This window comes from Hyaena hyaena, unplaced genomic scaffold (genome assembly GCF_003009895.1).
Source record: "Hyaena hyaena isolate Hyena2069 unplaced genomic scaffold, ASM300989v1 scaffold_688, whole genome shotgun sequence".
Taxonomy (NCBI): domain Eukaryota; kingdom Metazoa; phylum Chordata; class Mammalia; order Carnivora; family Hyaenidae; genus Hyaena; species Hyaena hyaena.
Genome location: NW_024081317.1, coordinates 400,429 through 428,146, shown reverse-complemented (window position 1 = coordinate 428,146; position 27,718 = coordinate 400,429). Strand labels below are relative to the sequence as shown.

The window sequence follows — 27,718 nt, the reverse complement described above, 5'->3', positions numbered from 1 at the left end:
ATATTGGCCATGGTGGCAGATTTTCTTTGACCTTCTTCTGAGATCAGTTCTTATTTGCATTTAAGATATTTATTCAGCAACAGGAAGAAAATCTATGATAAAAACCTGATATCCTTTTAGATGTCCATGTACTCTGTCCTTTGGAATTGTCGACCACGTAACTTTAACTAATGTGCTGTTTATAATGTCCACCCCGTGGATCACTGGAGCTGTATCAGGATCTGTTAAGCACATAAGGATCATGAGTTTTCAATAACCTTCAACTGTAATTATATCCCCTTTTCAAAAGGGGATTTTTCATATTGCTTAATCTGAGCAAAGCACTCGTAGGAAATCAATTCCAAATGGAACCAAGAGAGTTTCTCATCTCAGAGAAGTTTCAGAGCTCTAATAGGTTTCTAGGAAAAGAGACAACCACACTGAGAAATGCAGCTCTCCAGGCAGGGCCAATGTTACTGGAAACAGTGACCAGTGAAATACTCTGTAGGTATCTGGCCTTTAGAGGCAAGTGAACTAAACAATAGAACTAAAATTACTTAACAATTTGATCAATCTATTGACAACAATAGCTAACTATGCTAAGTGTAGGCAATGTTCTAAAAAACTGGACAATGGATTGTCTCACATAATCTTTAGAACAATGTTATAAAGTGGTATTATTATCCACATTCTACAGAGAATTAAGTATGGAGGAATAAGCCAAATGCAGAGTAGTAAAGACTAATAATATCTTAGTTCACAGTGATATGTCTGGTGTATCTGGGTAGAATTTAGATAGCAAGCAAATAAGGAGTTAAGTCATTTCACATTCTCAACCTTCGTCCATTCTTGGATCAAAATATTACTCTGGACACTGGATAAACAATGAGAATAACTCCTTTAGTCATATGAAATACAGCATCTTCCCTTTGTTTTATAATCTGTTATTATGGTACAAATATGAGCATATGAGTAGTACCTCAAAACTGTGTGTGTGTGTGTGTGTGTGTGTGTGTGTGTATTTAGTTCTCTACTTAAATCTCAGTTTATAAGTCATCTGCATTAGGAAGGTTCCAGACGTACAAGTGAGTGAGGCCAGGGCATGGCAGCAAATGGCTGTTAGGATGTCTTTGACAGGTAAGGACAAATGTCACTGGGAACCTTATGACAGTTATACTGATTGACTAATTGCAGTGATTATTACTGTTATCTGATTTTAATATAGAAATAAGTTTACTCAGAAGCTCAATCAAATTAAAACTTTTAACATATTCCCAGCCACTCTATAGTGATCACCTATCCTGCAATCAGCCCTAAAGGAGGAACCAATTGTTATATTTCTTTCTATCTCCCACAGCTATTACATCCTCTTTGCGTGCAGCAGGTGCTCAAAAATCTCCATCAACAAAAATGCAATATACATGAAAGAAACTGCTCTTAAAGTGCTTGCTGGTTTCCAGTGTATCACTTACAGTCTTCCCCAGAGTAGAGAATCACTGACTGAGGCTCAGGGCCAGAGCCAAGGTGATTGATGGCTTGTACTTGGACATCATAAGGAGCATAGACAGTAGGTGTCATCACGCGCAGGGTGTGGTTTGTGACTGTTTCTTCTTCCCACTCCACGGGGGCTCCCTGTGGCTTCCACATCACTCTGTACTCTAGTCCTGGTCCATTCTGCTCCATGGATTTCAAAGGCTAAGATAAAAGGCAAGGTTCATCTAGTGTGATCAGGGATATCCTGAGTCAGAGACGGTGGCAAGCCACCCTAAACGGCAAAAGAAGCATTGCAACAGAAGGATCGTGTCTTGGAAAGTCTTCCATCTCCCTCTGGTTTAGAAACACTTATGAGGGGCGCCTGGGTGGCTTAGTCGGTTAAGCGTCCGACTTTCGCTTAGGTCATGATCTCGCGGTTCGTGGGTTCGAGCCCCGCGTCGGGCTCTGTGCTGGCTGCCAGCTCGGAGCCTGGAGCCTGTTTCAGTCTGTGACTCCCTCTCTCTCTGACCCTCCCCTGCTCACGCTGTCTCTCTCTCTCTCTCTCCTAGAAATAAATAAAACATTAAAAAAATATATTTTAAAAAATAAAAAAAAAAAAAAGAAACACTTATGAAAATTTTTGTCTTTCTGTAAGTTTAAGTTTGGAAGTTAGTCCTTCACCTACCTAACTTGTAAGAAGCCCACAATTTAGATGCCTTGATTATGCCCTTGTGATTAAGTCTCACTATTCATTTTTGAAAGGATTTACTAAGAAATTCCACAGAGGATTTTTGCCTCTGTCTAAACTTTCCTCTACTATTTCATTACCAAAGAAGTAGAAGATATAAAAAAAGGCATGATCATGAATTGCATGGCTGTGAAAGGGACTTCCCATGACTTTCCTGTCAGAACTCTTCCACCTGACTCCATCCATCCTTCTCCATCTGCCTTCCAAGAGAAGAGAGAGATTGAGTAAATTCTTATATCTGGATAATATGCATGTTTATACATTAGTGCCTAGAAGATATAGCTCCTCTCTATAATAATATTATTCTCCAGCTTCTTGACTATTTCTTTAAGACAAAGTGCCCCCCTCCCATCTTCAGCTTCCACTATATTTTGCTGTACAGGAAAATTTAGTGGAGGAATTTCTAGTATAGGAAATTGGTTATTTCCACTCTGGTTTTTAATCAAACAATACTTTAATTAAAAAAACATTAATGTGATTTAAATCATCTGTTTCATTTCAAAAATGGGAATATGCATCTAAATGAATCAGTTATATAGAATACATAAAAAATGTGACTTTAGTCCTAGAATGTAAGGTTCACTTAAATAAACGGTAATTTTGTGTGTATATACGAGTGATTCAATGATGTCATATATAGTGTTTTCCTACAGAATATACAATGGCTCTTGACTCAGTCCAATTTACTAAAAATAACCCTTTAGACTCATTGGTTGGAATTAGGTTGAAAGTACTGCTATATTGGCAAAGTAATTTCAAGTCTACGCTGCCTCCAAAGTGAATCCTTAACTTAGCTATGAGAAAAAAATCAAAACAAACTGAAACCCTTCTGAGATTTTAGTCATGGTTTATACTTCACATTCAACATTTTGCACCGAGGTAATTTTTACTACCATGTGGATATAAATTCACCAGGGGCTCTAGCATTGCCCAGATGAATCAGGCCACAAGCTTTCAGTTTCATACTGCAATACAGAATTACAATTCCTTTAGCCTCTACCAACAATACATGTGCACAAGTAAAAGTATTCAATTTACACATGTTTTGCTCCAAGGAAAATTGTTACGTTTGATAAAGCTCTATGGCAAATTTTAAAATAAACTGTCACCATCAGTAACACTTTTAAGAAAAATCTTATCTAAATCACCAGGCTCCTGGGTGCTTGGACTCTGGAAGAAGCAGTGGGAATATTTTGTATTTGGCTTTCAGACAACTGGCAACAAAATCACAGCAAATTCTTAAGTAGGCCTCCAACAAAGACAGCAGACCAGAAGGGCAAAATCATGGGTGCGGGTCAGGGCCCTCTCTTCATCACTGACTCAGCGCAGGGCATCTGGGCAAGGTCATTAAAATGAGAGTCCCAGCTTCTCTGTATGAAATGTACAGCTGATAGCACCAGGCTGCTGTGGCCTTCAGGAGTGGAGAGGATTAACGATCTGATTCTGGTGCAACAAAGTGTGCTTCTCTGAGGAACCGACCTGATAATTACATACTATTATTCTCATCTAACTGCTTATATCATCTGTCTGATAGAAATTTGCATGGAACTTAAGAGAGGAAAAGAGATTCTATGAGAATAATATATTAACATAATTTCAGATTACAATTTAAGAGATTATCAAGACAATGTAGTCGCAAATATGTATGACCACAAATTCAAGGAAAGAAATAATACTCTTGGATATATTTATACTCTGTGTATTACCATTTTTTTCAAATTTTAAATCTGCAGAGCTTAATTTCATTGAAATGGGAATAATAGGTTAGTGTCGATATAAGAATATTGACTAAAAAAATCCACCTAAAGTTCATGCATCCTAAAATTCTTTACAAAATCGCATCTGGAAAGATGTTTAGAAATAAATTAGTATGTTTCAGCATACATGCAAGAATGTCCTACATTTACATGAAATTCAATGAATTTAATGTTGGAAGTCTATCACTAAAATCAGAATGTTTGGCAATCTACTTTCAAGTAGGTTAAATTACTTGTTCATGAATTTGTCCAAATGGGGCAGGGCGGGAGGAAGTTACCCACTAAGAAAAAATTTAGAAATAACACTCCAAAAAATTAAAGTCATCTGAGCAGATGTGAAACTTCACACCAAATTCAAAGACGAGAATCTACTTCATAACCTTTAATAGAGAAATATAAAGGGGCAAAAAGTGCAGTTTGAAGTCCAAAGATACCTATGTTTATATTCTAGGTTTGTCGATGTCTAGTGAGAGATTGAGAGCAAGACTGCCAATCACCTTGACCTCAGTTTCCATATCTAGAAAAAGATATTAATGACAAGGCTGTTCTCAAAATTAAAAAACAGTATACAAAAAGCTTGATCGTGCTTAATAAGTTGTGGCTATTATTTGTTAGACTCTTGATATGCATATTTACTCAACCATGTACTAAAATATAATGAAAAAATTTTAGTAATTTTTTGAACGAGAGGATTGAGAATATTAGTTATAAAGATACTAGGAAATCTGAAACTTTTGATAATGGATTACAATTAAATCAACCTTTATAACCTTTATATTATTTAGCCCTGTTTAACATTCTAATAATATTCTAATCACAAAGATCTATAAAATATCCAAAGTGAATATATTTATAAAATATACTAATTGTATATCTTTGTTCTTAAAAACAATATTTTTCTAACCTTACATGTAGCATGCAGATCTAAGAGAAAAAAAGAACACAAAGAAGTGTATAACACATTAAGGAATACGCACCTCCCATCTTATAATCATTTCCTTGGGTTGAGAAGCTTGAACTCTTATGTTTTGTGGATTCTTGTCTGGAGCTGAAAATTTTTAAGTAATAAAATTACTCTTTCCAATTTTATGGCTCATAAGTAAACCAGCCTATCACCCCTCCTCCAGCTAAAAACAATTTTAAATAACTTTGATTATATTTGTTTATTTCTATCTGGCCCAGTTTGTAAAATTACTTAAGGCAGTTTTTTCCTCCAGCTTTCTTGAGATATAACTGACATATAACATTGTGTAAGTTTAAGGTGTACAATGTAATGATTTCATGTATGTGTATGTATATATGTATCAAACGCAGAGGTATGCAATTTATATTTTATGTATATATTGTGAGATTACCACCATAAGATTAGTTAACCTATCCTTGACCAAACACAAGGCAGCTTTTAAATATATATTTTATTTAAAGGAGTAAAATCATATTCTTGAAGTGATATAATTATTATTCAAGGAATGTAGGAAGTTCATCTTAGATATCTTCATTTTAAACCTGCTCTTTAAATTTTTAACTTGCTTTTAAAAATCCTAAACCTATTTTTTTTTAATTTTTATTTGAGAGAGAGAGAGAGAGAGAGAGAGAGAATATTAAGTTGGCTCCATGCTCAGCACAGAGCCTGACACGGCCTCAATACCACAACTGTCACATCATGACCTGGGCCAAAATCAAGAGTCAGATGCTCAACTGACTGAGCCACCCAGACATGCTCCAAATGCTAAATATACTTTTTAAATATACATTTTAATTTTAAATATGCTTCCTTTTTCTATTAGAATTATTGGTAGAAATGTGTGTTTCCATCTTAACAAGAAAACACTATGTCTTAATTTCAACAGCCAAGTATTAGAGACAAAAAATAGGAAAGAACAGGAAATCTGCCCATGAAATACATTCAGATGGTTCACTTAATAAGTAAGGGACAAGGGCAGTTTTAGTGCCAAATGCAACTTGTACTTAAATCACACAAGTATGTTATTCAGTTACTATCTCTTCTCGCTTTTCCTCAATCTAAAAAGGAAGTTATACCCTAATGTATTTATTTTGCCTGGGGGAAAATAATAATACCAATGCTCTGACCACTCAAACACTCCTAGATATTTTAAAGTGTTGGGGCGCCTGGGTGGCTTAGTCGGTTAAGCGTCTGAATTTGGCTCAGGTCAAGATCTCATGGTTTGCGGGTTTGAGCCCCGCATCGGGTTCTGTGCTGGCAGCTCAGATCCCGGTTCGGATCCTTTGTTCCCCTCTCTCCCTCTGCTCTTCACCCACTTGTGCTTGTGCTCACTCTTTCACAAAAATAAACATTAAAAATAGTGTTAACAAGGGAACTACAATGAGTCGACTCTTTTATTTCTGAAAATTAAAAGGAAAAATAAACGGAGACAGTTCTGTATATTGAACTTCAGTTTTATAACATACTTGATATCTGATTGTGACATGATACTTACCTATTATAGATAATTTTTGCTCATATATGTCCGTGTAATTCCCTGTTCTCTATCAAACATTTATATACTAATTTTGAATCTGACGTACATTGAATATTTGTGTGCTGTTAGTTCACAGAAACTTTTCAAGTTCTGTATTGGGAGAAATCTAAAACCCTACACCATAGAATCCATTTGTTTTTTTAGATGTTGAGAGATGGGTCAAAACTTAAATATTTTGAAATTGATGATATTTTGTAATATTCAAAATATCTTCAAAATATTGTGAAACCTAGTGTGAGAACCCACATACCTGCTGGAGGTGTTTCATGGTGGTCTGATGGCTGGCTAGGTTGGCTTCTCCCTACTTCATTCACTGCGATGACCCTGAACTGATACCTCACATATGGAGCCAAAGATAATATGACTGTTGTTTCTTTTCCTTGGACTCTAGCCAGTTCCTCCCATCTTCCAGGTTCCTCCTTGTTTCCTTCAAATTCAACAATGTACTCTGGCAGTAGAAGCACAAGAAAAAATAAAATGTGAGAATGGAGTTAGTATGTTCAAGTTATACTAACACTTACATATAATATAAAAAGTCTGAAAGGATGGGGAGCCTGAGTGGCTCAGTCTCTTGAGCACCTGACACTTGATTTGGGCTCAGGTCATGATTTCACGGTTCATGGGTTAGAGTCCTGGGTGGAGCCCTACACTGACAGTGACAACCCTGTTTAGGATGCTCTCTCTTCCTCTCTCTCCCTCTGCCCCTCCTCAGCTTGTGCACATGTGTGTGAACTCCCTCTCTCTCAAAATAAATAAGTAAATAAACATAAAAAATGTTTGAAAGGATATTTTAAGAAGGATAATCTAGAACTGTGGGAGAAAAAAAATGGCCTTAATATGAATTGTGGCTCAGGAGCGTCAGGCACATAGTTATCCCAAGAGCTCCCTACCACTAATATGGCTATTGTGATCGTTTCCGGCGTCCCACGTCAGCCGAACACTCCGGTTCTGTCTTTCAGACAAGTGTAGGTTTTCTGGTGGATCCGGAACATCTAATTAACAACAAAAAAATAAAGGTAAGGAGAATGCAGACGGTGGCTCTGTCTACCCAGTTCCCTCCCTGAGGCATACTGCCAGCCACGTGTGTTTCTCTCCGGGCCCAGGTCTCCACACCCAATTGTCCACATCTCAGCAGCTCTTCTGGTTCCGCTTCAAACGCAGCTTCCTGCACGTGTATTCCCTAGTGTAAGTGCTCTCTCCCTTCCCTCTGATGCCACTTCTCAAAGGGCATCTTTGACCATGGGCATCAACATTCTTTCAGGAGTAGTTATTAACAATGAGGATTTATTTCTAGGCCGTCCCTCTGGCTTACTGACGGAGCTGGGCCCAGGAATCTGCATTTCTAAACAGTTGCCCTGGGTTACAGTTATGCACAATTTTGAGAAACATAATCTTTCTCAAGTGGATCAGTATCTTCCCGCTCATACACTTTTTAGGTGTCTGATTGATTTCCTTCTTATGACAGATCTTCAAGAGTAGTAGGGACTGTATTTTATTAATATTTGCATCACCCACAGTGCTTTGCACATAAATGCTTTGTGACTAAAGGAATAAGTGAAAGTATATTATCACTTCAATCATGCATGTAATTACCATATTAGAGCAATAAAATTAGGTCCTATGACGAGAGGAAAATAAGATAAAAAAACATGAACTCAGGCTTTCTTTTCTGCATGCTCTGGATTTTTACTGTAATTTCTAACAATGAATTATCAGTACATAACAACAAGTTTTATAGTCTTTTGGCCTAAAGTTCTGAAAAAGAGTAGGAAGACTGTTTTTATTGGAAGAGAAAAATTTGGCAGCGATAAATGTGTCAGAAACTAGAAAATTGAGTAGGTGATGACTTTTTTTTAACTTTTAAAATTCATTTAAATTCCAGTTAGTTAACATACAGTGTAAAAGTAGCTACAGGTGTATTATTTAGTGACCCCGCACTGCCACACATCACCCAGTGCTCATCACAAAATGCACTCCTTAGTTCCTCACCTATTCCACCCCTCTTCCTCCCCACCTCCCTTCTAGTAACCATCAGTTTGCCCTCTATAGTTAAACGTCTGTTTCTTGGTTTGCCTCTCTCGCTTTTTTCCCTCTTTGCTCATTTGTTTTGTTTCTTAAATTCCATATGCGAGTGAAATCATATGATACTTGTCTTTCTCTGACTGATTTTGCTCAGCTTAATACTCTCTGGCTCCACCTATGTCATTCCAAAAGGCAAGATTTCATTCCTTTTTATTGCTGGTAATATTCCATTGTGTACACACACACACACACACACACACATCCCACATCTACTTTATCCATTCATCAATCAATGGATACTTGGACTTTTTCTGTAATTTGACTATTACAGATAATGCTGCTATAAATATTGGAGTGCATGTATCCCTTTGGATGGGATTGTATTTTGTATTTTGGTGGTAAATAGGTAGTAGTGTAACTGCTGGATTATAGGGTAGTTCTACTTTTAGCTTTGTGAAGGATCTCCATACTGTTTTCCACAGTGGCTGTACCAGTTTGCATTCCCACCAACAGTGTAAGAGAGTTCCCCTTTTTCCACATCTTCACCAGTACCTGTCATGTCCTGTGTTATTAATTTTAGCCATTCCAACAGGTGTGAGGTGACATCTCATTGTAGTTTTGATTTGCATTTCTCGAATGATAAGAGATGTTGAGCATCATTTCATATGTCTATTGGCCACCTGGATGTCTTCTTTAGAAAAATGTCTATTTGTGTCTTCTGCCCATTTTTCATTAGAGTATTCATTTTTTGGTTGTTGAGTTTTATAAGTTCTTTAGAGATTTTGGTACCAAGAGTAGGCGATGACTTTGAGTCTAAGTCATTTCCATGACTTAGAGGCCATGGAAATGTTTATCAAAATAAGAAAACAGTAAAACAAAACAAAAAACTGAACTTATCCCTAATAGTTTTTACTTTCAAAATTTGGTTTAATTCTCTCTTGTACCCAGGGACATTTGGTTTTTCTCAGAGGAGATGATTAAGTAATATCTCATAGGACCTTCCCATGGGCTCCTTATTCCCCAATTGGGAAGCAACAATCTGTTGCCACTGCTGAGTATTCACCAACTGCTGGAAATTTACACTGGCAAAGAAAAACATTGGCTTTGATTCAAAAGATACTTTTATTTTAAAAACATGGTTGGTGACTCTGCACAAACTTCAAGGACTTAAATAAGAAATGATTTCCTCAACAGGCTTCTGATCTGTGAGCTCAGAGAATTTACATTTATCTTCAGCACTTATTAAAAGCTCACTCATTTTTCAGTTACCTAAAGCAACCAATACAGATTGTAGAATCTGACATTAAAATCTGCTCTTTCCAAGAATTATATGGAACTAGAAATGATGGAGTGCAGTTGATACTTAAAAAGACTGATACACTTAAAGGACAGTGATGCCAAGAACAGTTACTTTTAATTGAAACAGGTCAAGCATATGTTTTCAAAAATTATTTTCTGGGGAAAAGAGGTTTCTTTAAATTACACAGGGATCTCTTCCTTACTATCAGGTAGTGAGATATGCTTCTTTAGACCAGGGACTGGCTTCAAAAATTAGAAGGTGAATTCCAAGAAGTGGTTAAGAAAATGTAATGTGTGTCAGAGAATATTTTTAAATTATTTTTATTCTTGGAAAATTGGTAAAAACTTCCTATGTAAGTATTACATGTGATCACAGCAACTCAAAAGATCAAAATCTAATGGTTTGGGAACACAGTAGCCTAGTCACATGACTTATATTTTACAAGGAACTTTGGACAGTGTGCAGTGTGGACGGCATCCCAACCCCTTAGCTGGCTCCATTGCTGAAGACACGTAGGGACAAAGTCCAGGGATTCTAAGACTTTCTCCTACACTTGTGGTGCCTGGGATAAACTCCACTTTACCTGATACTCAACTATTTTATCTGATGACTCACTAGTGGAGTAGTTACGAGAGGGTTGAACCTTTCTGTTTCTAATCCCCTGAAGTAGCTAAATTCCTATGACCAAACATCTCACCTAAAGGTACATTCTACTGAACCAAGTCCATACCCTCTACCACCTAGAAACTCCTGTGGGTGTGGGTGTGTGTGTGTGTGTGTGTGTGCGCGCGCGTGTATAGAACCCAGTTCAGTGACCATTTGCTTCGTTTGAACGTGGTTGTCATTAATTTCCCTTGAAATATAGTGGCCGTTTGCTTGACTTTAAAAGATCCAGCCTATTTAGTCATTTTTCACATCCTACCTCCAAAGAAACAGACTTATTTCCTCTCACTCTGTACCCTCTGTTAGCAATCTACCTGTGGATCCCAATAACACAGAGCTAAAGATACAAATGTCTGTTACTAATAATGATTAATCTACACATCTAATAAAGGAGTTTAGGCAAAATCAAACACTTTAAAGGAATAACAGCAAACTGAAAGAAAGACTAAATGGAGCCCAGAGAGGGAAAAAATTATTAGAGAAAACTATTTAAAAAAAGGGGGGGGGCGGTCTCTATCAGTCAGGGTCCCAGCAGAAATTCAATAGTTTACACAGTTTGGATAGTGCCAAGAGTTTTTAGAAAAAAAACTCTTTCAAAAGATACAGGCAGAATATCTGGGGTGGGCAGTGGAGGAAGCAGTTAATAGAATCTTATCAGAGAGGATTTTGTGGAGAGAGCCTCCCTGGGAGGAATCAATGACGCTAGACACAGCCTGCAGGGAGGGAATACGGAGACTAAACACACCCACCCTCGGCTATTGTCAGGGCTTCCCATTGACTGAAAAAAAATGGAAGTTTGGGGGTAAATGGCTTGCTGATGTTATCCATATAAGTTAGGTTTCCATATCCGATAGATTGTGGGGAGTGAATCTGGCAAGGAAACTGGAAGAGAAAAGGTCTAAAAGATGGTTCAAGAGCTAATGGTGGTTTAAGAAATGCACTTGAATGTTCTAAGAGCTTTAACAACTGGTGATTGCCGAGTAATTGTGGTGATTACACTAGTGAAGTATGTACATTCTTTTCCAATTAGTATTATCATAAAAAAAAATAATCAAAAGCATTCCTTTACGGAACTCTTCAAGTTCCCCAACAGGCTTCCTCGAACCCTGAGAGCTTAGTCAATGCCCTTGGTTTAGGGCATGACCACGGAGCCACCACCAGGGGACCCCCAGCATGATCCCTCCACAAAACCCATCCGTTCCTCAGCTGTATTTCTCTGCATGCTATGAAAGGGCAGCTCAAATGCCCTGACAACTCAAGCATGCTTCAGTTTTCTTTCTGCTGATAGCATCGCCGACCTCCCACTGCTATCGGCAACATTACCCATGCAGGGAAAAGAAATTAAGCATTAATTAACTTCTTCAAAGCCACAAGAAAGCCATTTGAAAGTGGAGGTACTATTTAAATGAAAACTTCAAACTAACAGTATATGTACAGAGGTTCCAGTAATTGTGGATTTAATGGTCTAAGAACAATGGAATTTGAAGTGTAATAGGAAAGAAATGAACAGACATTTCTCATTAGTAGTGCACTTACCGAGGATGGTTACTTGAGTTACATCAGCAACACTATCCAGTGCAGTTTGAGCTGAACAGGAGTAAATACCTTGGTCCTCTGAGGTGACATTAGATACGGTCAAATTAGCTCCATCGATAATTATCCTACCAGGAAAAAAAAAAAAATGAATATATGACGAGGATGAGAACAACAGAAACAGCAGAAATATATATTCAAAAATATATAGGAAAAAAATCCAAGGAGGAATTAAAACACACACACACACACACACACACACACACACCCCTTCACATAATGCAGGTTTTATTAGAGAGTACCACAGTTGAAGAGTTGAAGAGCATGCACAACTGTCTACACAGCCATGAAAGGGATCAGTTATTTTTCTTTTGCTTTAGTTACCAACTCGAACCATCTGTGATGCATAGGTCAGCAACAGAATTGTGTTGCCTGGTGTTTCTGAAGAGGGTAGTATTCATTATAATAGTTAAGATACATCTGAATAATTCTTAAGGTTTGTTAAGGGAATCACCTCCACAGGATCAACTGGAGTGCTTCTTCCAAAGGGACATTCCTGAATCACACCCCAGATCTACGGAGTCAGACCCTCTGACACAGAGTCTGACCAAGTTGCCTTCTCTCCACCCCTCCACTTCACTGGCAAGATGCACATCTGATAGATCAGAAAACAAGTAAAGTAGGTAATCTATTTGAACAGTAGAGGGCAGACGAGCGCTTCTTTTTGCATGTCGTTTGCAGCTAGCTTTTTATCATTCGCCCTGTTTTGCCAATTTGTAATCCCGTTTACTACACTGAAATTTCCTTACTATAAATTACACCATTTACCCTATACCTATGTACTGTCAACTGTTTAAGCACTTTTAGAAAAATCGAGTTCCACTAAGTCTGGAATATATTTAAAGCAGTTTGCTACTTAGTTGAGATAAATGATGTGTTGGCACAGAAGGAGAGAAACTCTTATATAATTGACATTTCTTTTTTCTTTTTGAGAAAAGGGGGCACAAGTGAGGGAGGAGCAGAAAGAGAGGGAGAGAGAAGTGGGGCTCATCAGAAGCGGAGTTTGTGTTCACCCAAAGCAGGGCTAATTAAACGTTTCTGATATAAAACTCATTTAACCTCTTTCTAGATAAAAGCCTCTGGCCCCCAGCCTACCAGTAAGGAGAAGGTAGCCCAGCAGAAGGTGAGAGACAGAAGCTTACTAATGGTTCTCTAGAAATTTGGCAGAGACCTGTGATCTCTGCTCCCTGCTAGATGTCCATGTGTGCCCCTGGCCCCAGTCACCCCCAACAGCAAGAGTTATTCCCAGCCTTCTCCACTCCAGGGATCTCTTCTAAGAAATCCTAGCTGAGGTTACTGTTGCTCACCCCTCCCCTAGGGAAAACTAGTAGAACCTCTGTGTCACTGGGTTAGTTTACTAAGACGGCCAGAGGGTCATTTGAGTGTCAGCCCCAGCATCCCGCAGAACCAAGTAAATTGGGCTGCACAGAGGATGGCTGGAGATTCTGGGATCAGGGCCTAAATATGCAGGGCCCATCACCCACAAGACACGAGTCTCTGACTCCCTTCATTGTTGTAGCCCGGTGGGCATATGGAAGATCCCAGGAAACTAGGCAGAGGTGACGAAAGAAGGAACATATGGGGAGATCTGAGCAGTTGATAGATCGACTAAGACTGAACCTAAGGGTGAAGATCTCTGTCTCAATGTGTAGTCTCCTAGGTCAATAATTAATCTCCTCAGGTTACAGTGACAACAGTTGCAATACATATGCTCCTTTCTATGAACTCTTATGTTTATGGGAAGGATGAGACAGAATTAATTACGTACCTAGCTGAGACCAATGTCCCCGCATGCAGGTAGTTGTAAGCACATACATAAGCGTGCACGCGTGCACGTGCACACACACACACACACACACACACACACACACACCCCAATAGGGGCCAAGCAGGTCAGAGAAATGAGATAAGCTAAATGTCTGGAGAAATTAGTACAAATCATGATCGCTAAATTGGACTGAGTATTTACTAAGTGCTTGGAATGTTAACTCCTAATAACCCCATGGAGGTAACTTAGAATATAAAGTTAAGGCACGGTGAAGTTAGAGAGCTTGTCTAAAGTCACAGACACAATAAGGGACCGAGAGGGGATTTAAATCCAGGCTGCTGGACTCCAGAGTCCACGCTTTTAATCACCACACTGCCGCAGTCTCGCCAAAGGAATGCATGTCCTGTCTTCAGATTTACTTTTTCAGAATGACAAATAACAACATAAAACTGCAGGGGAGGTTTGGCTAAAAGTGGTCTATTTTAAACCCCTAATTAGTCACAATGCAAAAGTTGGACAGTTAACCTCTATATGCTTTCGAAAGCTAGTGTAGGCGTTCAGTAGATACTGATTCTCTTCTCTGATGTACTCAATATTGTCGGATGCTGTTCAGCATCTATTCACATCTCTTTCTAGAGTCTCTCTTCTATATATTTTTTTCTGTATTGTCTACACAGAGATTAAAATGTTTAGAAGTGCCACTGTCGATACTTTATAACTAGAAGGATTGTAGGCAAGATTTAGGTTCTGTCAATGAGGTAGACACATCTGAGTTTGGGATGGAAAGGGGTTGATGGGTAGTGCCTCCTCTGGGCCCCTGTGAACATCCAGGGACTCTGGCCGAGCCGGAAGCTGGCAGTGGTTGATGTCACTGCCAGCACCAGTGGGGTGGGATGAGGCAGCTGGGAGGAGCAGCAGTTTTCAGACATCTGGCTTACAGCCGCACTTCTATGTGACGAAGAACCCGAGTTTAGTAAGCAGTTCCTGTTAGGCCCATCTCCTCCAGTCTTCCCAGTGGTCTGGTAAGCACCCATACTCATGTGGTACATCTGTCTCACAAATCTGGCATGGGGTCTATCTCATGCACTAACAGCAAGGTACACATTCTATTAAAAGTCAGTAGCAAAAAGAAGATAACTATGTGAGAGAAAAATCAAACAGTGCACCATATCCCCTTTTAAATACTGCCTTGATGCAAAGACTTTGGGGACCCTGGGTGGTGCAGTCAACTAAGTGTCCAGCTTCAGCTCATGTCATGATCTCACGTGCATGAGTTCGAGCCAGCATGGCTTCTGCTGTCAGCACACAGCCTGCTTCGGGGCCTTTGTCTCCCTCTCTCTCTGCCCCTCCTCCACCCACATGAGCGCATGCTCTCTCTCTCAAAAAAAAACATTAAAAATAAATAAATAAATAAATAAATAAATAAATAAATAAATAAATACTGCCTTGAAGACTGAAATGTATTGATCAGTTTTTGTATTTTAATTTGGTGTAAATAATTTTTCAACTATTGTTTTTCAAGTGCTATAAAAGTATGTACCTACCTGCCGTCCTCTGTGGCATTAATTTCAAAGGCTTCTCCATTTTTACTCCAGGACAACTTCAAACTGTGCTTTAAATGCGGGTCACACTTGCTCTCACAATGTAATTCAAGTGTATGCAGTTTGGGGACACGAGGGTTCTTAGGAGAAACTTGAAGTTTTGTAGCATCTGTTTTTACCGAACAAAGACACTAGTTAGAACCATAAATCACAGCTTACTTCGTAATCAAGTGCCTGCAATTTAATCAACCAAAATTGTCAATGTAATAGTCACATCTTCGTGCAATGATTCCTCACACTATAATTTCTTAACATCATATTTCATTACTATTTTCTTTCCATCAGGCCTGGACATCTGAGAAATTACAGTGGAAGTACTAATTAATATCTTATAAATTCCCCTTATGACTTCTTGGGCAAAAGGAGTAAGAAGAATGTGAGCAAATAAATGTCTCTAGATGTTGAAAAAATATGATTTCTCTTTCTAGTGCTTTTGGACATGTGATCAAACCACTGTAAGGGGAAAAAAAGGAAATTAGTTGATTTTCTATTAATGTGTTTATGAATAATTCAGAAACCAGAGGTTAAATGGTAAAGCCCATACATGGGTGATGTATCAGCATGAAGGTGAGAAATTAGAACAGAGCCTTGTGAAGAAGGGGGTGTGTCTGTTTTGTTACAAGAAATATCCCCACAGCCCAGAAGCAATGCTGTACACAGCAGGCACTCAACATATATTTGTTGAATTTTTTGTTGAGTGATTTTAAAGTATTAATGGTATCAGCAATATGAAGCTCAAAAATGTAGCTTCAAAATCAAATATATCAACTAAATTAAATTCAAATTGAAATCAAATAAATTAAAAATAATCCTATTTGGATGTCTTGAAAACATTTGCTCATTATGACTGTTTCAAAGCATGTGATCCCAGAGGCATCTGGGTGGTTTAGTTGGTTATATGTCTGACTCTTGATTTTGGCTCAGGTCATGATCTCACCGTGGTGAGGTCAAACCCCATTTGGGCTTAGCACTGGGCGTGGAGCCTGCTTAGGATTCTCCCTCTCCCTCTGCCCCTAATTGCACTCTCTCTTTCTGTTAAAAAGAAAAAACAAACATAAATAAATAAAAGCCCACTCAATTAAAAAAATATATATACATATATGATCCTTACTCTTAGAGGCCATACTAAAGGTTCTTTATGCTGCTGTGGCATTTGGTGACCCTCTCAGAGGCCAAATCTCATGAGCTGATCCCCAATTCCACAATTATGTTTTAACATTTGCTATCTACATGATACTCCAGGAGCTGATTAAAAACTGAAAGTGATAAAACAATTTGATTATTTGGTATCTGACAGGAAACTTGAAGAGATTATTCAATGGAATTTAATTAAAAATTAATTATTAAACACCTACTCCTATTTTTAAATTAAAAGTCAGAAATCCAGTGAATAATAACAGATACTACCTTATAAGCACTTATTCTGTTTACCGGAACTCTGCAATAAAGTTCACACAACACTTTATAATTATAATAATTGTAAAGGTATCAATATTTTCACCTTACAGGGAACATAAGGCTAAAATGAAATTAAGCAGCAACAAAGTTTACTAACTCGTAAGGGCTTTGAGCTGGAATTTGAACCTCTATTGGGCAGAGACCAAAGCTCTTGTTTCAATCAGTATGTTAGACGGCCTCTTACTCAATTCTACTCTCAACATTTCTTTTTTATATGCAAAATTGTGTTCTTATATACCACTGACAAGATTCCTATATATTCCTTACATATAGAGTGGATGTTCAGAGCAGACAAAAAGTTCATGACCTCATCCATCCTTTTGTCAATGAGCAGTTCTGAGGTCCACTTTGCGCCAAGTGCTATGTTGGGCAAGAGGAATGTGAAGGTTCATTTGGATTTCAGGCTTCCCTCTCCTTGACTTTGAATTTGGCTGAGTTGTTAAATTCTGATACAGGCTGGTTTTATGAAGTCTAAAAAACTCATCTTCACTGACTTCACAAGGGCATTTTGAGAATTGTATATGATACTTAAATATGTGGGAAGACTCAGAGTGAAGCAGACATAGTAGAACAATATTTACATGCTTTAAAAATACAATCCACGGGGTTGGAATGTTGGATAACTTAGGGTGCAAAAAGAAACAGATACTGTGAGAGAATATAAGACAGAAGAAAAACAACGAAGGAAGGGTATGTGGGAGCAGAGAGAGAGAACTATAAAGAGATCATTAAAAACAGATGATTGAACAACTACACCCTGTCATCCAAGCAGCAGTAATGGTAGGTTTTGATGGTGCGCCACAAGAAACAGATCCGCCCTACAATTACTGTAGGATCTTCCTATTATGTTTTCCTGAAAAGAATTTTCTGAGCAATTTTAAAATCAAAATATTAGTGAAACCCTGGATGTTGTTTTGAAGAGACAATAAACACAAAGGTATTTATGATGCAAAAAGAAGATTTTGTCAAACCCTTCCCATTCTATCATGCTCCAGTCTTTATGACGCTGAACTTTTAGGAGTGCATGAAAGTTTTAGCTCAAGGTGTTGATTGCTGATGCTGTTGAGTTGGTTATTGAAATAAAATGGTTCTAGAAATATCCCCAAGTAGGGCATTTAAAAATCTTGCCATCATCCCCCAAACACTTAAGTCCCTCTTAAAATTAAAAAAAGATACGGACATGTTATCAGCATTTCCTATGATTTTAGTGGTGGTCTTTTAGATGAAACACATCCTGGGAGTTTCGAAATACAGTCTAAAAACATTAATAGGCACTCAAACTTATATTGTCTCATTTGGGAAAATGAAGACAAACTGAACCCATTTGAGAACACATGCAAAGCAAAAACAAAATAAAAGTACTTCTGATATCCAAAGTGGCTGTCACTGCAGTTTTTCCTTTAGCATTTTCCACCCAACAAGAGTATGAGCCAGCATCATCTTCTGTGGTTTTGTTAATCTGCAATGTACCATTTTCATGGATATGGTACCGTCTACCTTCAAGAGGTTTTGCTTCTTCCACCTTCTGCCTAAGAACAGAGAAACATAAATCATTTGAGATGTGACAGTACTGTAAACTCTTTTTCGCATAAATGATTTGAGATGTGACAGTACTGTAAACCCTTTTTTGAAATGAGTTGCTGATGTTATTTAAGCTTAGCCCTTCCAGGAGCTCAGCAGACCTTATGTTCCATTGGGATTTATATTTTCCCCAAAATGGGTCCTATCCTGGGTGTATATCATACCTGTCCAAACAGCCAAATAGTCTAGAGGAAATCCTGGTCCAGGTTCTAGGCTTCTGCTATATTTCTCAAAGCTGTAAGGACTGTTTTGCATCTGTCTTCACAGCTTAATAAAGATTTTCTGGCTTATTGATGGCGAACTCTTTAGTTAATGATTGCTTTAGGGTACAAAATGGGAAAGCTAGTAATTGAAGGAGATAATGAACCTTCTGAACCTCCTGCCATGGGGGGGGGGGGGCATTGGTCATTCAGAAATATTATAGGCCACGAAGTAGTTCCTATCCTGTGGACATGGATTACATTTACCCTTATCATCCCAGAGCCATTTTCTCCTTCGTTCATCCATTTTCTAAGCATTTGCTGCCAAAACTTGATTTATCCAGTACATTTCACTATCAGAGGCTGCTGAAGCAAAAACATTCAAAGGGTAAACTCTGCCTGCTGTTCACAAAAGACTGTTCAGAGCTAAGAATAGGGGAAAGCCAGTGAGGGACAGAGGCAAAATGTAAGGGTTTCCAAAAACTCAGCACTCAAGATAAATCATGTTTTAATGGATTATTTTTAAAAATAAAAATAATGCAAAAAATACAATGTTTAATTATTTTAAGTTTATTTATTTGTTTCGTGAGGGGGGATGGGGGAAGGGCAGAGAGTAGAGGGAAAGAGAGAGAGAATCCCAAGCACACTGATAGTGTGGAGTCCGATGCAGGGCTCGATCTCACAAACCACAAAATCATGACCTGACCCAAAATCAAGAGTCAGATGCTTAATTGACTAAGTCACCCAGGTGCCCCAAAATACTCAATTTTTAAAGAAGGATCTGACCCTGCAATTGCATGACCCTGCCTCCCCATCTTCACTTTAGTCTTGGCCTTGCAGAGCAATGACAGACTTATTTGAGAACAGTTAATACAAGTTTTTTTTCTGGTGAAGTAATAAATATGGCAGATTCACACAGATGTTTGGACTTATTCTTTTTTTTTTTTTTTTTTTGAGAGAGAGAGAGAGAGACAGCGTGAGCAGAGGAGGGTCAGAGAGAGAGAGGGAGTTACAGAATCTGAAGACAAGCTTCCAGGCTCTGAGCTAGCTGTCAGCACAGAGCCCCACACAGGGCTTGAACCCATGAACCGTGAAATCATGACCTGAGCCAAAGTCAGAGGCTTAACCGAATGAGCCACCCAGGTGCCCCTGAAATTGAATTTAAAATACATGTTGGAAGAGTTTTTAGGGTATGTGTTTGGAATCAAATGTAGGCTTAGATAATTATTTAGAAAATACCCAAATATGACACAAAAGCACAGACAACTCCAGACAACATGGGTTTGAACTGTGTGTGTCTACTTATATATAGATTTTTTTTCAGTAACTCTATTGGACAAATTTTTGGAAATATGCAACAATTAAAAAAATCTCACAAACTGTGTACCCCAGAAATATGGAAAAAACATTTAAGAAAATGTTAGCTATTAGTGTAAGTATGTAGTATGTAATACATATAATGTACAAAATGTGTGTTAATCAACTGTTTATGTTATGCATGAGGCTTCCAGTCAACAGCAGGATATTAATAGCTGAGTTTTGGGGGAGACAAAAGTTATATACAGATTTTCAAATGCATGGGGATTGGCCCCTAACCTCCACAATGTCCAAGAGTCAGCTATAATACATGACTTCTGAGATACCCAAAATGAAAAACCAAGTCTATCTCTATAAAATTATCTCAGTAATCATTCAGTTCTTCACTTTCCTTTGTAAGCAGAAATGGCTCTCCCTAATCTCCCCACCTGACAAAATCCTACACATCTAGTCAATGATTCCAGGAGAGGTAGGTAATTAAGTTTACTATCTTATTTCTCAGCGGCACTGGATACACGGAACAAGAGCATGTCAAGTGATGGATGAAGACACAATGCATGAAATCTGCCACGGACAGTCTCTTAAGAAAACCTTGTACCAGCTTACCAGGACACTATGGCCTCAGGTGAAGCAAAGTACTCGCAGTGTAAGAAAGCACTGTACCCAACCACTGTGGCATAGTTTTCTTCATCTTCAGTTTGTATCAGGGGACGGACATCTATTTGAAAATAACATAAATACAGTTGTAAATGCTCGTGTAAGAAATAATACACACAAATTAAAAAGTTCTATATCCTAGTCACATTAATAAAAATTGGAAACTGAATAATATGGTATATGGTCTTGAATAAGAAAAATATCCAAATTCAATATGTTTTGAAAGTATTATTTTAGTAGGAAGGCTAATGTTCATATGTTAGATGAAAGGTACTTTGATGTTTCCCCCCATGTTTTGTGTGTTGGGAATTCAGTCCACTTGTGTGTATGATCTTGAGCATCTTCCTTTAGGAAATAGCAGGTAAACGGTATGCTCCCAGACTGTTACATACCTACAACATCAATATTGGCATTGGCAAGGATCGTTCCATGGGCATTCGAGGCTTCACACTGGTACACAGCAGTATGATTTGGTTGTAGGTTGGTAAAACTGATTTCCCCAGGGGAGACAACATCACCAGCAAATGGATTTTCTACAAGAGATTAAAGAATGTCAGTTTGATAAAAAATGGGCCATAAAATATTTATACACCATTTATTAAATGTGTCACACAGTATTTATATTTTAAGACCAGTTTAGGGTGAATAATAGTTCACTGAAGCCAAGTTTCAGAATTTCTTAGCAACAACCATGGATCTTTTCTTTCCTGTCCCTTCTCCAATTTCAATCTTCCACCAAATTAATATTTATTGCTAAAATATATGTTGATCTCAAGCTCAGTACCTCTCCATATCCATACCCATAAATAAAATTTCCATTTGGCATTCAAGTCCCACTATAACTAAACCTTATTCATACTTGTAAATTTAGGTCCTAATACTGCCCAGCACATATCACATGATCAACATAGAGTGATCTCCCCAAGCCACCAACATTGGCTCCTGTGTTCCCCCTTTGACACTTTTATTCCTCTATTTGACTTCTCTGCCCCTGTACAATTTTCTTATGTGCACTGTTCATTTCAATTGTCTTGCTTTGCTATTCAGCCACTTTGTATACACAGCTTATATATTTCCTTTTCACAGTAAGACTAAACCCCTCTTGGGATCAGGGGCTAGATTTTCTACTTTTTGGCAATAAATCCTACCTCACTCCTGATCCATGTCTAATTCTGGAAATATCTTTGGGAAATAAGAATATCTAACATTTCTAGTAGATTTCTGAAGGGCCAAAGAACTCTGCTAGAAGTGGCATATGCATTGTCTCATTAACTCTGCTCGGACCCTATGGGATCAGCACTAGTATCATCATTGTGGAAGGAGGTACTGGATTTTGGAGAAGTGAATCCCACCTCCCACAATATTTGGCCACATGCCAAATCTCACAGTCTCACTGTGACAGTACAAACAAGCAATGTAAAGGAAACATATTACCTAGGAATGTTGAGTGAGGGGCACAGATGTTAAGGTTTTTTTAGCTTAAATGACACGACAAGATTACCAGTAAACCTAAATTTTTTCTTATTGTGTCTCTATTTTATAAAATAGTTTTGGTTTGTCGAAAATGTTGAGTATTTGTTTATTAAAATAGAAGACTTTCCATATACATTTTTCCCTCTGACAGTCAGAAATAAATATTTTTTTACACTGGACTATGACTGTCTGTAGGCAGGACCTTGACTGCATTATGCACTGTGTCTCCAGTGCCTGAACAGTAGCTATCACAGAGGAGGCAGTCAGTAAATATTTCCTGAAAGGACTCAAAACCATTTATGTTGGGTGGCATTTCATTCTTAGAAGGTCCCTGTGGTAGGCAGAATAATAGTCCCCGAGAGATCCCCACATTCTAATCTCCATCACTAAAAAAATATTTAACCTTATATAGCAAAAGGGACTTTTCAGAGGTAATTAAGGTTAAGGACCTTGAGATGGAGGGATTACCCTGGATTATCCAAGTGGGCCCAATGTAATTACAAGGCTCTTTAAAATCAGAGAACCTTCCCTGGCTGTGGCCAGACAAAAGGAGATGCCTATCAAAGAGTGGTCAGATATGCAATGATGCTGACTTTGAAAATAGAGAGTATTTGCCAAGGAATGTGGGCTCTCTCTAGGAGCTGGAAAAGATGAGGAAAGGGATTCTCTCCTAGTTCTTCCAGAAAGGAACACAGCATGGCTGACACCTTGATTTCAGCCTCGTGAGGCTTTGTTGGACTTCTAACCTACAGAATTGTAAAACAATACAAATACACTATTTTAAGCCCCTAAATTAGTGATTATTTGTAGAGCAACAGTAGAAAATTGATAGTCCTGCAGGGCCGTTTCTCCCTTGAGGGCTGACATGGAGAAGAGCTCTCCGAAGTTCTTTAAGGCTGCAAAGGCCTGAGTCTCTGAACTGATTCTGCATCCCTATACCTGATACCCAGCTCTACATCTTTCAGAGCTAACCCCATCACTCTCTTTAGATTCCTTGTACCATCTGTCCATGGTTAAGCCCTGAAGCAAACATAGCTTTACAAAAAGAAGAAATGAAACTGTAGCCTCAGGTTTGAGATGACTAACAGCTGAGCTTGGCTTTACACCACCCTCTGGGATGGGTACAGAAGCTGCAGGGTGTTGCTGCATACAAGCCAAGGCTAACAGGAGCTCCCAGGATTCAAGAAAGTCAGGTCTCTATCAGTGTCAACACTAAGTGGGCCGTAAGTTGTCTTTGGTCAGCTCAGTGGGTGATAATGCAATACACTGGGAGCAACCTCAGCCTTGAGACTTTAATCATTTCTGGGTTCCACGTTTAGCTCTAAATTTACTAGGGTTGGGGCACCTGGGTGGCTCAGTTAGTTAAGTGTCCAACTTCTGCTCATGTCATGATCTCATAGTTTACAAGTTTGGGCCCCACATCGGGCTCTGTGCTGATAGCTCAGAGCCTGGAGCCTGCCTCAGATTCTATGTCTCCCTCTCTATGCCCCTCCCCCATTCATGCTCCTTTTCTCTCTCTCAAAAATAAATAAAAACATTAAAAAATTTTTTAAAACCTATAAATTTACTGCGGTTGTGTCCTTAATTAAGTAATGTGACCTCCCTGAGCCCCAGTTGCCACATGTGCAAACGGGAGAATTAAAAAAAAATCTCTTCTGCAGGGCTTATTAGGAGGCTCACAAATATTGGAGGCAAAGCATCTGAAAAAGGTTAAGCCTGTTTTCAATAAAAGTAATCACTTTTTTAAAAGATAATTTATTTAGTTTGAGAGAGACAGAGACAGCATGAGTGGGGGAAGGACAGAGTGAGAGGGAGGGACACAGAATCCCAAGCAGGCTCCAGGCTGCCAGGGCAGAGCCTGACACGGGGCTTGAGCTCATGAAACTGTGATATCATAACCTGAACCAAAACCAAGAGTTGGACACTTATCTGATTGAGCCACTCAGGTGCCCTAAGGGTAATTGTTTTCATGTAATTTTGAAACACTACATATAAAGGATATGGAATTGCTAGAATTATAAGCTCAGAGAGATTTAAGTTCATTCAGTTAGCCCACTGTCATCGAGCATCCCAACCTATAAATGGCTATAACTCATTTGCAGGGGAGCAAGGAGAGTGGTGGTTGACAGCTGTGGAAGGAACACTGAGCTTGGACTCAAGGACGAGGCTTTGGTTTCTACACCTGCCATTATTCAGCTGTTTATTTTCAGCCTTGACCTCCTCAACCATGAACAAACCTACTGGCTCTCCTTTGGAAATACATCCAGAACCTAATCATTACCACTACCAACCTAGCCCTAGGTCCCAGGGTCTTCCAGGCAGCTTCTAACTGGTGTAGTCATACCACTGATTCTCCATTCAGAGGTCAGAAAAGCCCTTTGTCAATAGATTAGATCATGTCATTCTTCTGCTCAAAATCCTCCAAGAGTTGCCCATCTTATTTACAATAGAATCCAAGTCCCCAGATGGGCTTTCAAGTTTAGGTATGATGTGGCCTGGCCCCTGCATCTGCCAATTGATCCTGGTCTGAGCACAGACCACTCACTCAGCTTCAGCTACACTGGACTCCTTGCTTTACATCTACACTCCAAACATATCTGAGGGTCTTTGCACTCACTGACCTCTACTCTGGAAGCTCTTCTACACATGGATGGATGCCCCCTCAACTCTGTCAGATCTTCTATTTAAGGTAAATTACCATGGGAAGCTTCCTAGTATTACCTTAAAATAAAAGGGCCACTCTTGGTCCTGAACTTATATTACACCCATCCCTTACTCAGCTATTTTTTATTTACCACACTTACAGCACAGATTTATGCGCTTATTTGTCTATTGATTGACTCCCCCCACTAGAATGTCAGGTCCACAGGAACAGGGTCAGTTCATTTTATTCACTGCTACCTTCCCAGCATAAGGCCAGTCAGCCCTGGCACAAAGAAGGCATTCAATAAAAATTACTGAATGAAAGAATTGATCTGTTAAATATGAATTATCATACATCCACTAAAAGTATTCATTTGAGGATTCAAAGCAATATATGAATGTCCTTCAGAAACAGCCAAGTGCCATTCAGATATATAGTTTTATGATTTATGTTCCAGATAATCCCTATTTCTTATTTTAGCATCCTTACCATTCTTTAAAAACAATTGTTTTTCTTTCCCTCTGATCTACCTGAAGCCTTATCATTCATTTGTTAGTCTGTTCTCTAAAGAGATGAGGAAATAAAAATCTCAAATTTGAAGATTTCAATAATGAAGGCTAAGGTTTCCCGAGTTCTTGCTATGTGACAACAATATTAGTAAAGTAAATAGTAAAATACTTTAGGAGTGTCCCTGTCCTGAGCATTCTTTGCATGGTGTTTCCTTTAATCCACGTAACAACCCATGAGTTGGTACAATTTTTATGCCCATTTTACTGATGAGGAAGCAGATTTTAAGAGTGTAACAGGCCCAATTACACAACTAGTAAATGATAGAGTGTAGATGCAAACACAGGCATTCTGGCCCCAGAGTTTATAGACTCTCATAATGTTGTTCAGATAAACCAGTGTCCTGGGTGCTTGAACACAATAACTTCATTCCATCACAACCAACCACGATTAGCTCTGTTGTGCTGTGAAAACAAAACAAAACAAAACAAAACAAAAAACTAAAGCTTTGTGAGGGTCAGTAGACAACTCAAGATCATATTCACGGGAAGGTGCACAGCCTAGATGCGACCCCAGGTCTATGAACCACCAGATGTCTACGCTTGATATGATGGGTCCAGGACCAAAAAAAAAAAAAAAAAAAAGAAGCAACATATATATATATCTCAGTGATATAAATGCTCAAAATTAAGCCAATCAGTTGACAAATAAGATTTATTCTATTTGAACAAAGACATTCAAAATGGCAAGAGCTGTAGGTGCAAATTGCAGATTTTTGGACTTCTCAGAGTTCTATGCTGGAACATGGATGGGAGAATAGGGAGAACCAGCCTGTAGCCTTTGTGCATCCCTGCCTTTCCATGCCCAGCTCATTTGGGATGGCTGAGAGTTGACTAGGCAGGGATTTTTCTGGTCTTTTGTACTCCTGGAGCTCAGTCAAGAACATGAAGGGAGCCAGGGATGGAGGCATGTGTACAGGTCTCTTTGGCCCATGAATTTCTCAATGTCTTTGGCAGACATGACCAAAGAATGGCCAGAGCAGGTCCTTATGAAGAACAGAACCCAGGGCCGGGGGTCACTGTTGCTTGGGTCTAAGGGAAGTCCTGACTTTATTACCAGGTTCTCAACCACTAGGTCGCTGCGTTAACTTCTCAGGGAGAAGGAGAGCAATGGGATTTTCTCCTTGAATTCTCATTCTCCTTCAGTCACTTTACTTTTTTAACCTTATTTTTATATATAGTTAATAAAATGACCCAACGAGTACAAATGTTATTTATTGCCTTTCCATAAATGTAAGCATAAATCAAAATGCTGGGAAAGATTCAACTTTGGATTTCCTGCCTAGATCTGTCTTGATGGTCCAGCCACTTTCCAACTCCCATCTTACACATAATCAGGGTGTGGGCCTATCAGCCGTCAGAGCACACCATGGCCTCCAGCACTGCATCACAATTGGTATTTTCACTTACTGTCAATCGGGGAGCCATTGACCCTCCACTTGATTGTGGGCTCAGGCTCTCCTTCTGCCTCACACAACAAGATACCGCTGCTCCCAGTGCTATACACACCACTCTGAGGTTTCTTTGTCCAGCGAGGAGGCTCTGGAAGTAAAGTGAAGAGATCATAAGTGATTTTAACCATGCCAGAAGGTCTGAAAACGTTAAGTCCTGTGTTTCTATGATGCGCCAGCAGATGGCAGACACAATAAAGTGTTTCACACTAGCTCTTTTTTGTAAATGTTCTGTCAGGCAAGGTGGACACAGTTTTCTGTGTTAGAGGGTGTGTGCATGTGTGATGTGTGTGCATAATCTAATATGGACTCTTAGCATGTATAATAAAATTAACATGTATACCATCACTTTGTTCAGCATCACAAGTACCTACCTCATTAACAGAAAGTGAAGGAGGGATAAGCAGATGGTTAAGTTTATTTAGTGCTGGCGACGGCTTATTTTCAAGCTGCAGCAAGGCATCTAAAAAGGCTGATATTTGATACATGTATCTGGAGAATTTTTAAATGAACTTGAAATGTTCAGCATTTATTTTATATATTTCTTAATGACTTTGTAGCATTTATATACCCATACCGATATCAACTATCTATCTTAGAAATGTGAGAAACATTATTTTCCTAGAGATTATTTTTTTGTAACACAGGGAGAAGAAAGCCTAAAAGCAACATTTAGCTTTTTGTCCTGAAAACAATGGAGGAAAAATGTATTTAAATTACTTGCATCTTGGCATGTCCTATTGCTCCAAAATTGTAATTCTAAGTGGTGTTTCAGTGCAGAATGAGACATTTGTCTTTAGTGGAAATATTACTGCCATGTCTTGTCACCTTAAGTATATTAGTATGTCAGGAGTGAATAAAAGATTTAGATTAAAGTGTGGATGGTTTGGATAATTTGATTCCAGAGAAAATTGCACAACACCTGCAGGTAGTCATTTCCATCAAGTGTTGCTTGGTTATTTCCCC

At 38.7% G+C, this 27,718-nt stretch overlaps 1 protein-coding gene across 3 annotated transcripts in view; it reads right to left on the bottom strand.

Annotated features, from left to right (window-relative positions):
- CHL1 (cell adhesion molecule L1 like) overlaps positions 1-27,718 on the bottom strand; it is an 80,753-nt gene that overhangs the window by 16,181 nt on the left and 36,854 nt on the right. For all 3 annotated transcript variants that reach the window (XM_039217392.1, XM_039217394.1, XM_039217393.1), the window contains 11 exons: positions 26,712-26,843; positions 21,011-21,151; positions 20,568-20,679; positions 18,226-18,392; positions 15,349-15,514; positions 11,980-12,104; positions 7,349-7,450; positions 6,709-6,906; positions 4,935-5,005; positions 1,452-1,674; positions 106-221 (listed from right to left, as the gene is read on the bottom strand). In XM_039217392.1, coding sequence (XP_039073323.1) covers positions 106-221; positions 1,452-1,674; positions 4,935-5,005; positions 6,709-6,906; positions 7,349-7,450; positions 11,980-12,104; positions 15,349-15,514; positions 18,226-18,392; positions 20,568-20,679; positions 21,011-21,151; positions 26,712-26,843 — 1,553 coding nt within the window. The remainder of the gene's footprint in view (positions 1-105; positions 222-1,451; positions 1,675-4,934; positions 5,006-6,708; positions 6,907-7,348; positions 7,451-11,979; positions 12,105-15,348; positions 15,515-18,225; positions 18,393-20,567; positions 20,680-21,010; positions 21,152-26,711; positions 26,844-27,718) is intronic.